The sequence below is a fragment of the Ceratotherium simum genome, chromosome 22 (assembly GCF_057802395.1).
Source record: "Ceratotherium simum simum isolate JZ-2026a chromosome 22, ASM5780239v1, whole genome shotgun sequence".
In the NCBI taxonomy this organism is placed as follows: Eukaryota; Metazoa; Chordata; class Mammalia; order Perissodactyla; family Rhinocerotidae; genus Ceratotherium; species Ceratotherium simum.
In genome coordinates this window covers 35,089,635-35,102,521 of record NC_141921.1, presented here as the reverse complement: position 1 = coordinate 35,102,521, position 12,887 = coordinate 35,089,635, and the positions used below count along the sequence as shown (strand labels likewise).

General features: G+C 36.9%; 1 protein-coding gene across 17 annotated transcripts in view; it reads right to left on the bottom strand.

The window, feature by feature from the left end:
• EIF4G3 (eukaryotic translation initiation factor 4 gamma 3) overlaps positions 1-12,887 on the bottom strand; it is a 351,740-nt gene that overhangs the window by 115,007 nt on the left and 223,846 nt on the right. For 16 of the 17 annotated variants that reach the window (XM_087446641.1, XM_087446642.1, XM_087446643.1 and 13 more), the window contains one exon: positions 9,705-10,541. In XM_087446641.1, the coding sequence (XP_087302767.1) occupies positions 9,705-10,541 (837 nt within the window). Of the gene's footprint in view, positions 1-8,055; positions 9,606-9,704; positions 10,542-12,887 lie in introns of those variants that run through there. The other variant, XM_087446658.1, reaches the window with a different exon arrangement.

The window sequence follows — 12,887 nt, the reverse complement described above, 5'->3', positions numbered from 1 at the left end:
AAGTATTCCCAATTGAGATAATATACTTAAGTGTTAAGAGTCAAGGAATTATCAGAACAGAAAATTTTGTGAAGACAGTCATATTGAAAAACTTAAATTTTGAGCAGATTCTTTAATATGGTCTAGATTGAGATGACAGCATCAAGGCAACAAGGTAGGAATTAGCACCCACCAAACAGGTGTAGAGGACTGGCAAAAAAATGTAAAGCTAGGGAGAGATAATGACTAACAGAGGGCCTTGAAGGCTAACCTGAGAGCCTAGATCTTATACCTTTGAAACAACAACTCTACCTCTATATAACTCTTCGCCACATATATCCAGAAATAATATTTTCTCTGGAAGACTTTTCTGGGAAATGTGTGCTGAAAGTACTTTTCAAGAAAAGTCTCAAAGCAGAGAGAATTGCAGTAGCTGAGGTAATAATATGAGAGTCTCTGAAATGAACTAGAAAGGAAAGGGGGTTGAACAGATGGATGGATAAAGGAACGGGATAGACAGCTGGGAGGACACAAAAGGCCTGAAAGGGTCCTGGGAAGAAGTTGCAGAAGGACTTAGAAAGGGTGGCTTAACTGAGGCAAAAATATACAAGAACTAAGTTACATACAAAGGAAATACACAATCATTACTTCTAAAACACAGATCCCTTATGTGTTTCAACCACAAATAATGACCTTGCTTTGGGGCCGGCCCTGTGGCTTGGTGGTTAAGTGCGCGCGCTGCAATGCTGGTGGCCCGGGTTCGGATCCCGGGTGCGCATCGAGGCACCACTTCTCCGTCCAACCTGAGGCCGAGTCCCACATACAGCAACTAGAAGGATGTGCAGCTATGACATACAACTATCTACTGGGGCTTTGGGGGGAAAAAATAAAATAAATAAAAAATCTTTAAAAAAAAAAAAAAAAAAAAAAAGACCTTGCTTTCCCAGCCCAGCCAGGTGTTCCATATTTGTGACATCACACAATGCCCCTAGAATGTTTACGACAGTGGTGCATTTACTACCTAGCTGAGAACACCCTCTCAAGCTCAGGTAAGATGTATCTACCGGTAAAATACTAAGAATAAAAATAATACACAGTTCAGGCATAAAATACATCAAAAGACACTGCAGTTTTAGGATGCAAACACTCCACTATGTCTAGTAGTTGATTATGGTGTTTTGGTTGAAACCTACTTCCTAAATTTCAAAGCTATAACTTCCCTAACCTGATTCATTTCCATCTTTAGGATTTTTAGCATTAAGTTCTTTGGCTGATGCCTCTGATAGGTCATTATATAGACGCTGATAGCACGACAACTTGCAGTCCTATTTATTTTTTAAAAGTAACAGTTTATTGAGATATAATTCACATACTATAAAATTCATCTTTTTAAAGTGGTTTATACCACTTTAAATTGAGTTACAATTCAGTTGTTTATAGCATATTCACAGATTTGAGCAACCATCACCACTAACTTTAGAACATTTTCATCACCCCCAAAAGAAACCCCATACTCAATGGTACTCACTCTCCACTCTCTTGCCCCAGCCCCTAGCAACCACTAATCTACTTTCTGTCTCAAAGGCTTTGCCTATTCTGGACATTTAATATAAGTGGAATCATAACAATAAGTGTTCTTTTGTGAGTTTCCCACTCAGCATGTTTTCAAAGTTCATCCGTGTTGTAGCATGCGTCAGTACTTGATTCCTTTTCATGGCTGAATAATATTCCATATTTTATACACACACATTTAGTTTATCCATCCATCAGTTGATAGACATTTGGATTGTTTCCACTTTTTGGCTGTCCTATTCATTTTTTCCCCATTCCTTTTAGTTTTCTCTTTGCCTTTCTTCCTAATTTTCTACTCCGGACCTAAACAGGAAGTTAATAATATTATTACTATCCTCTACTTTAATGGATGCCTTAAGGTTTTCAACGGTACAGACTCTCCTTAAAATTCACTGTTCTAAGCAGACCTTCTCCCTTCCAAATGACGGCAGAAGTCTCCTTGAGATGTGTTTGACCACTGTGAAGACTAAATGACATAACAGGTACAAAAGCCTTTAATCAAAGTTATACATGCACAGGGACTACTCTAAGGGATTGTCTACCATCTCATGCCCAGGACTTAATTAATAGCTTTTCAGATGGTATCATCTTGAGCTTCTCTTCTTTGGAACATAACTTCCTAAGGGCAGAGATCACAACACCCATTTCTTCTGTGTAATATTAGTACAGTTCAAAGGGAACATTTGGGCCCTTAAGACTAGCTGAAAATAGAAGTATTAATAATATTTAACACTTATAGAGTGCTTAGTATGTGTCAGACACTGTGCTAAGTGCCTTACATACATCACATTTCCTCTTCATTACAATTTTGTGAAGTAAATACTATCATTATTTTGATTTTCTGGATGAGAAAAAAGACTCAGAGAGGTTAAGAAACTTGCCCAAAGTCACAGAGATAGACAAGGGGAAACACCAAGACTCAGGAGCGTCTGACACTGTTGCCTTGATCCTGATTACTACACTTTACTGCTAGTGTTCAGATTAACCAAATACATGAAAAGCTACATTCAGATCCTATGCATATATATGCAGAAGATTGCTGCTATATCTAAATATAAGACGACGACCTTGTAGTAAAAAGTGAGAAGCTTGGAATTTATCTTGAAGGTGAACATCCCTCACTGCCACCCCACACCCTAAAAGGTTTAAGCAGAAATGTGAAGGAGGAGTGATAAGGCCAGATCTATATTTTACAGAGATGACTGGCTGGTGGAGAATGAACTTGAAGGGGGGCAAAACTGTAGCCAGGGAAATGAGAAGCATCCACGCGCAAGTGAAGGTCTAAGGCGATGGTAGAAGGAAATGAAGAGGAGGGGACAAATTCAACAACCATATCAGGTAAACGCAGAGAACCCTGTTAAATGATGACTGTATGGGAAAGAAGAATCACTCAAGAGAGAAGCCCATCAACAGCGGCCTCAGGATTTTAGCTTAATTAAAGCCAGTGCCACTAACTGAGATAAAGGAACTGGTTCAGGGGAACAGGTGATTAGTTTGGTAGTGGACATGTTGAATCTGAGATGACTGGGATTTCCAAGTGGAGATATTCGGCAGGCCATTGGAAATAAAAGATTGAAGCTCAGAAGAGAAGTTGGGATGGAGATAAAAATCTGCAAGTCATTAGCATATACCATTGGGAGCCATCTATCACTAGAGTAGATGAAATCACCCATGAAGAATGTGTTGAATAAAAACAGAATTAGAACATCATCCAAATATGAAGGAATTTTTTTGGGTGATAGAAATGTTCTATATTTTATCTGTGGAGGTGATTACATGACCTTGTGTGTCTTTCAAAATTCACAGAAATGAATCTTAAAAAGAGTGCATTTTACTGCATATAAACTATACTCAAGAAATCTAACTAAAAAAGTAAAAAAGGAGAGAGTGATCAATAGTGTTAAATTCAGTAAAAAAGACCAATAAGAAAAACTTATGTCCAGTAGCGATCCTGCTAAGGGAAGTTCAACTAGCATGTTGGGAGCATAAATCAGATTATACTAGTTGAATAGTGAACAGGGTGGAAACAGAAACGGTAGACTATTCTTGAGAAGTCTGGGTGAAAAGAAGAAGAGAGAGTTTAAATGGTAGCTAAATGGACATGTAGGACTCAAGAGAGTGTTTTTGGTCTAAGAGAGACTTCAGCATATTTACAGTAAGACAGAAGTCTGTGGAGAGGCAGTGAATATATATATGAGACTACAAGGGACAACTGAAAAAGACCAATGAAAGTTCGGATAGAGACAGGTTTGTAGCTCCAACAGAAGGCTGACAAAGGCATATTCAATGCACTTGATTTTCTAAACAAAGAGACACAAGGTCATCTGATAAGGGTGAGGAGGGTTGGGCTGAGCACAGGACTTGACAACAGGAAGGTCATAAAAGGAATGGCTGGAGAAGGAAAGCGTGAATTTGTAGAGGCACTTACATTCACAGTGGTGTGATCTTGTCCAGCAGTGCTCTGACTACTGAAATTTAAGAACAGAGAAGATGGGGTATAGCACTATTTCTCAAAAGGAAAAAGGGATAGAAAAAAAATCACAGATTTTGGTAAGAGCATAGCTCAAATATCCTCCTGCATCTTTGCTCAAATCTCATCTTCTGCTGAGGCCTACAACTCGGATCATTTAAGTACTACAGCCTGCTGCCCCTCCAGCATTCCTTCCCCTGCTTGATTATTTTTATAGCACTTAAAACTTACTAACATATAACTAGGGCAGGACTTTGGATTCTTCATCCATGAATCTCAAGCGCCCAGAACAATGACTGACTCATAGGACACCCTCATCAACCAGTGTGGTTGAAGCAGGTGGGCTTTCACATCTCCCTTTTAACCTGGGTCACATGCATAAAGGTATAATCCCTAAATCTTGAAAATATTAAAAGAACTTTATATATCAATGTGGAAAGCATGTTAGAAAGAATAATAGAAACATGAGGTAAATGAAGGCTTGGGTTCTAACTCTTCCCGTAACCCTGAGAAACCCAATTTACCACTCCATGGCTTATTTTTGTTATCAGCTGGATAGGAATAATTGTATCTCAGGAATAACTGCTTAAATCATAGGATTAATACTTGAGATGCCTGAGAAAAGGCTTTTAAACATAAAGTATAATAGCTTTATTATCACTGCAACTAAACTACCAAGTACTATTCATACAGCAATAGAAAATGGAAAAAAGACATATATTGAAGGAAATGCATTTTGGACATTTTTCTGCATTAGTTGGGAAAATTATCTTGTCAAAGATATTGGAAACAGTTCTCAAGACTACTGTGTGCAAGGTGAAGATGGATATTGGAGAAAGGGAAGGGTTTTAGCAAGACTAGGTTTTCCTGAAGAGAGCTCTCTTTTGCCTGAAAGAGAATACTATTCCCCTAAACTGTCCGGATTACCCTGTCTGGAAGCAGGAAAGTACATTGGTTTCTTTTGGAGGTAGATTAATTACTACATCTGGGGAAAATGGGCTAAATTCAAAACAAAGAATCTATGTCTATTCATGGAGATATGTATGACTAAGTTAATTAACATCCAATGAATGAAATTTCAAGGTTCATGTTGCAAAAAAGGACCTACTGTAAATAGCGGGGAAGTGTATACCATATGAAGCGGCAAGGAGGAACTATGCAAGGTGATTGCCAGAAGGCCTGGCATCTGAGCCTGTTAGCAAACTCCACCATCAGGTGTCTGGGCTCATTCTGTAGCACATGAAAGACAGAATTTGACCCAGCACCAGTATTCTCCAGAAAATGCTTAAGATTTCACTGTGGAAGGCAACAAGAAAGTAGGAATGACATGGCAGAAATGTACATGTTAGGCAGCTTTGTTGAAAATATTTTTACAAACAAGGTGGAGAAACTACTAATTTTAATTTACTTATTCCCAAGGATCATTCAGACACAAGCCTCTGAAAAAGGGAGCCAAGGGTCCTTGCTTTAGGATTGCTCTGCTGGTTTTGATAGATGACATGAAACCAGGAACATGTAAGAAGTCCTGTTCCCAAGCTTCCAGAACATATTTTTCTAGAAAAATCTAAGGAGTTAAATTATAAGGGTGCACATTAGGGGAGGGATTAGGATTGTAGGACACTCAAACCACTGGTAATCTATTTTTGGTCCCAGCAACTAAATCTTCCAGGGATATTTCAAATACTTCTTAGGAGGTGTAAGTTAAGCAAAGACAAGAATTTCAAATTCTCTATCCCTGCTGCTGATCTTCAGACCACAGTTTTAAAAATGAGTGTTTTTCAGGTTAGTCTACCCAAACTGAAAGACTTTTATTTCTCTGGTTTTATGCTTACTTATATTTTATTTCTTTTAAAGTACTTTCAATATTCTCACAGGTGAGAATAAATCAAAGGTTATTAAAACATTTTTCCCTGAATTAAAGTATGCTCCTTTTACACTGAAGTAAATTGAAACCAAAAGAGAAAACACCAATTTGATTGGGTTGTATGCATCAGTATTTTATTGACATCTGCCAAAACATACAATCACATCTCCATTTGCGAAATAAACCCCCCATCTTGCAACCTACAGAATTTGGAAACCCTCCCTCAACCTTAACTGAGCTTCCAAAACCATGCGGGACACTCCTGGAAGCCACATGAGCAAGGTCAGTTGCTGCTCCTGCTGCAGCTACTACACCACTGGGGTGTGGGTGCTGTGCTAGTCTCTGTGCCCAAGGGGTTCACATTTTAACACCCATGTGGGAGATAGATCTTGGATCCCTGCGAAGTGAGGATTTGGAACTGAGATTCTCACAAAACGCCCTGAGACTCCTAATAGAGGGACAGCCTCAATGAAAAGATAGCTAAAACAATAAAACAGAACACAGAATAATGATAAGGAATGATGTTTGGTTTTGGCTAGGCAGAGAGGGAGTGCTGTCATCCTGAAAATTAGTATCCACAAGGAATGCCTTCACATTTTGTTTGGGGTATGAAAGTAGGTTTAGGACATTAGACTCAATTAAGTTCCAGCTAATGCTTTCCCCAGGACATTGGTAAATACAGTAAACACATACCTGCTTTGGGAGGACTTGCCCTCAGTCTACATCCAGGAAAGTTTAGCTGAAGATGAGCTCATAAAACAAATTTATAAAACATAAAAAGAAACAATGCACTATGAGCAAGAGCCAGAAGACAAAATAAATAGAAATATTAGAAACCTCCTTCCACCAAAAGAATTTCAAATAACAGTTTTATACCAAAGAGATAAAAAAAGAAGTCACTAATATTTTAAAAAGGGGAAAGTTCATGTTACATAGTGTCCATGTTACACAGTATATGCACTCAGGAAATTGCACAAAATGAATTTGTGGATGATGACTGGGGAAGGTTTTTCCACAAGTTCTAAAACTCTCTTTTCTTCCATATCAAGTATATAGAAAACATAATAAAAATTCCTAAGACTTCAAGAAATCATCCAATTAATACAGATTTTTGCACATTTAATTATTGAAGTGACTGTATGAATCAAGTAATGATTCAAGTAAAAAGTCTGGCCCATCTCTGAGGCTTTTCAGAGTACACTGAAGATAAATACACACAATTCTCATTTTACAGGGCTTGCTCCTCAACACCTAGGCATCCATAATTGCTACATTTTGCTCCAGTCAGAAATGTGATCTAGAATAGCTGCAAGAAAATGTTTTCCAACAGAAGTAAAAGAAGGGACAATATCCTTAAAGTCTGACTTTAATTACTGCTTTAAACAAGTATCTCTATACCAACTACTGTGTATTTTTACACATCACACCTGTCAAAAGCAAATAAATGGTTTCTGAAGCCAGCTTAAAGTGTTTCATCCACAGGCAGAGACAGTAACAACTATTCTCAAAAGTCAACAACAGAAGACTGATATCCAAACCAAATTGTTACGATTTAATAACCTCTCAAAGTAAACAAGGTATAGTAAATAACAAAGTACAAGAAAGATTGTAGTCATTACGAATATGACAACTTCAGGTGGATATACCTTTAAAAAATGCTGGTAATTTAAATTTTCATTGTTAACTTTTGTGGCAACAACATTAAAAATACTTGTACAGAAATGAGATGGTCCTGAATGTTTCTGGTACATGCATAATTTAATGCTAGGTATATTATAATTTAAAAAATGCTAGAGTTACATGGGTTCTTGAGGTTCATTTACTTTGGACTTTGAAGAGTGTAAGATATAAAGGGAAATTACAGAACTTCCAGTTCCTTAAAATACATTCATAGGTTAAAAAAATCATGAAACTAAAAAAATGCCAAGAAACTTTACTTCCCGACATCACCAACCTCTACCTCATCCCTAATCATGCAAAAAGTTCTCTTCTAGCTTTCCTCTGGTTTACTGCTGAAGAATCTATATTCTTATACTAAGTTGCTGGTGATTTACTAATTCCAAGAGTGCCAGGGTATGAAAATTATTTAACCCCAAAATCTGTTTGTCGGTCCATTTATCGCTGGGCGCTGTCTTGCAATATCAGGCCACCTAAGTGACAAATGCTTAAAAGAAAAATGAAATATCAGGGATGAGTGGAAGTACGCTTTGGTACAGGGTCTTGCTTTACACTTATTTCAGTTCTGAGGCATGGTTTGTATCTTTGACTTGTATTCCTTATGATTGTTTTGTTTTTCTTTCTGTTATTTGTTTTGATGTTTTTAAAATATTTATCTTCAATAGCTTCTCCTGTTTTTGGAACTACCACATCACTAGTTGTTGAATGACAACTCACAGGTGGGTAAATGAAAAGTAACAATGAAGGGTCAAACAAATTACTGTTCTCCAACAAACAAGTGTTCTTTAGGGGGCATTCATTCACCTGTAGCCACACCAAAACTAAGATTGTTTTTTCAAAGAGCGACTGACAAAAAAAGCCCCAGGTCATCGCCCCACCAAGGAAGAAGGTTCCTAAAATAGTAATGGCACTATGAATACTGATGCCAATGGAGGCTAGTCTGTTGAGGAAACAGGTGATTTACAAACATGTATGACAAATTTCTCCCCGTCCCAACTGCCCTGCACTGTCTGCTTTTCTGCTCTGGTTCACTACGTTGAACTAGATATTCTACCGACCCAAGGAACCAGACACCTTCCACAGACATTCAGGAGGAAACTGCCTCAGGAACTGAGTTGAGTGGGAAAGCCATATCTTAAAGTAGGAATCAGGTTTTTGATTTGTCAAGCTTCCCTATCAGACAGCTCAAAATAAACAGTAAATATTGAAGATTTCGGTGACTAAAACCTCCCCAGTGCATATCTAGATCAACTCCTGGGGGAGGACTCATTTGTCAAGTGGCCTAACTTAACCTGACAGGTATACTGAGAGCAAATTATACAGTGCAGGGCAATGTTGCACAAGAAGGCCTATGCTGACTTGTTAAAAGCCATATTCTTATGGCTGTTAACTCTAGAATAGTTGATAAGCTTTAGGCAACTTCTGATTAAAATTATAAAAAATGGTTAGTTCCTAATATCCTTAGGTGATGCTACATTAAAAAGAAATAATTTCAAATTGGGAAGAATATAATACTTTGATAATACTAATGATAAAATAATAATGATAAAATTAATATTACAGGAAAAATGAAAATTTAAAAGATAAAGTGGAAGAGTATTAAACTTATCTCTGAGTTAATCAGAAAGGGCACTTTTATTTTTCAGAACTAGTTATAAACCTTTGACATTCTGATTGCTATTTTCCTAAATCCAAGATTAAAGGAGAGGTCTGGTATAGAGGAGTTCCCTTAAGTTTAGGATTGACTGGGTCTTAAAATTCTGGGAAGATATGAATAGGGACCATGGACCATGCTAGTTTTAATTGGTTTCCAGCCCCTAAAGCAACAAAATTAATCACCGAGGAACTCATTCATATGAACGAGGCCAAAAATACCAAAACGAAAAACACACGGACAGAGACATATACCTTGGAGGCATTTTGCATATTTGAAATTTCATTTGCATTTTTAGACAATGGAGTAACTCTTTTGCAGGCTGCACTAAAACATAAATACACCATTGAAGAAATCAGACTAGGAATTTCAGCATTCATTTGATGTTTCTAGAAGTCAAGGAAAGTAGCCAATTAAAAAATAACTCAAACACTCCTTCTTTTTCATGTTCAGCAAAGCATAGGATAATTAATGGCAGAACAGCTTACCTGGGACAGGGCTCTTTCTTGAACTTAAGTTCTGAGAATCCACAATCTCTTGTGTTTGCTCATCTGCTTCTACCTCTATTTTGTTCTGAATCTCTTTTGCATCTTCACTAAGGCAAGTTCTTACACTCTCGTCGTCTTCTAAGACTCTCTGGACTGCGGTGGGACCACTAGCAGTACTAACATTAGCGGCAGCAGCAGGAACAATGACTGGTATGAGAGGAGGAGAAACTGGAGGAGTTGGAGGAGACGGAGAAAAGGAAGGAACTGTGGAATGGGTGATGGGAGCTGAGACACACTCCACTTTCATTTCTTCTGGGGGACTTTCCAGAATCTCCAATTCAAGAGTCAATGGTAATACTTCCTGTTTTACTATTTCCACAATGCTCTCCGTGGCTGGTAATTTTTCACTAACTCCATTCATTTCATTAATTAGGTTAGTACTAGAAACCAGTGGACTATCATTAGGTGCTACACTACAAGATTTCTTGCATATATCATCATCAATTATATCTGTTGGTGAAGGATCTGATGTTTCTGTGCAACATGTGGGGCTGGGTATAGGAACTGTGTCTTCTTTTGAGGAAGAGAGTTCACATCTGTCATCTATAGCAGTGGTGAATATCGGTTGGCTACTAAGAGCAGCAGAAGTGGGGGAAGCAATTGTATTTTGAGCAACTGGAGAAACAGTGGTAGGTGATGGAGGCAGAGGAAGCTCTGGTATGGATTCTACTGCAGTAATTTCAGATGTCTGGCCTGGTTGTTCTTTCTTCTCTCCACTAAGGACTAGCCTAAGCGCTGGAGAAGACTTTAACACTGGATCTGGTTTTGGCTTCTCTTCTGGGAAAAAAAAATAAAAGAGTTTTAAGAATAATTTTTGGATAAGAGGTTATATTGTATTATTGCCAATTCTTTTATCTCTTACCATAAATGATGAGCAGCAGAAGAGAGACCAAAATGTTATTATGCCACTCCACAAATATCGTCATATTGTCTTTTCTAATTACAACCACTATTACTTGATCTCCAATACATATAAAATTTATTTTGGAGTAAGAGAAGGAATCAACTCACCAGATGATTATGTCAAGAATACAATGAGGAACAAGTTCATCAAAACTAAAGCTAAACCATTCTTGAGATGAGAGTGGGGCTTTTCTTTAAGGTAGAGAGACCTTTATCTCTACTATATCTTGTTCCCTGTAGAAAATTTTTCTACCAAAAATACACTATAGTGACAGGACAGTTCAAGAGCAAATAATTGTAGATTAAATTATTATAGAGTGATATTTTTTATTCTCTATATTTCTGCATTTGAGGGAATTTTTATAAAGAACACATATTACTTATATAAAAAGCTCTGTTTTAAGAGAAACTATCACAGTTTCATTTATTATCAATGAAATTTATTATCAGTGAAATCAAGTTCCTGAAGATAAAAATTCATTTAGAAATTAACTTTCATTTTTCAAAAGAGGCATATGGTTAAGTTTGGTGTGCTCTGCTTTGGTGGCCCAGGGTTCGGTTCCTGGGTGCAGACCTGCACTGCTCGTCAGCAGCCATGCTGTGGCGGTGACCCACATACAAAAGAGAGGAAGACTGGCAAGATGTTACCTCAGTGCGAATCTTCCTCAAGCAAAAAGAGTAAGATTGGCAACAGATGTTAGCTCAGGGAGAATCTTCCGCAGCAAAAAAAAAAAAAAAAAAAAAGAAGAAAGAAAGAAAGAAGAGGCATATAACCGGCAGTAATGTGAAGGTATAAAAATGGAAATTTATCTTTTATCTCCAACAGTAAAAAAAAAATTCTTTATATTCAGAAAATCAAGTCCAATAAAAAAGAACACAACATATATGTCTGAAATATTTGAGAATACAAATAAAATGTGTGTCTGTAAAGACAGAGAAAGAATGAAAGCGAGAGAGAGAGAGAAATTGATAATCATAATAAAGGCACCTGAAAAATGTAAGGAACTCTAATTCATGAAAATTTCCATATTTTAAAGTTCCAGGTAAACTGGCATGTGATTCATCCCTGGGAGGATGAAACCAAAGGAGATTTAGACTGGTTTCCAGCCTTGTGCTTCCTTAGCATGATAAATAGGCTCCATCAGAAAAACAGATGCTCATGAGTATGTTCATTAAACATAAACAAAAATTTTAAGCACTACTAAAAGACAATGTAAACTGAAAGGGACTTTACTCTCTCTGCCAGAAATCTTTATGTATCGGTGAAAATGAGCCTTTACAATAAATTGTAGTTGAGTCTGTCAAAGAAAATATGCTCTGTAAATCGGATAAACAGATGGTAAATATTACCATTAAGCTGTTAAAGGCTAATTCATTCACTGCAACGACTTTTACTGGCCTTAAAAGTCACTTTAATTTACGGGCGTAGAGGCCAGTGCTTCTTAAATTGAACTCTGTCTATTTACTGTAGTGAAAAAATAAGATCAATATAGGCTCTCACTGCCAAATCCCTCAGACTAAATTGCCAGAACAAGAGACAAAAATATTTCAAAGAAATGTCTATTATATGTATTATATATAAGACATATACAATAAATATGTATTTACTAACATATCTGATGAAAATAATTTCCAACTCACTGGAGTAACTGCTACACGAGTCACCCAGATTACATGATACTACTGCGAAAGCACATCAGAATATCACCCTTTATGACCACTGAAGGAAGCCAAGATGCAGTAAATTAAATGACAGAAAATGATAACTCTAACAATCTAATAAGAGTATGTTGATTCAATTATTAATTTCAGGAAATAAAATTTGTGATACTAAAAAAAACAAAACAAAAGCAGACCTGGGACTAAAACTTCTATATACTCTTGAGAAAAATCAAACATTTATGAAGAAAATTACAAAGTTAATTACTTTGAGAGCCCCTCATTGTGAAATAAAAGTCCTCTAATTCATTCATTAAAGCTTTCATACAGAAATCTGAAAAGAATACAGTAGATCTAAATAAAGAACATTCATTTTTATCTAAGAATTTTTATATTAAGAGCATACTTTGCAGAGCCATGATAGTTTGAAATCTAACATACTGCCTTAAAAATGTTTATACCATTTGGCTATCTTTAGGAATCTATGGGAATTCCATCTTTAAGAATTTTTTCTAAGGAAATAATTATGCAAGAGTGAGCAAAGATAGAGGTCTGGAATAT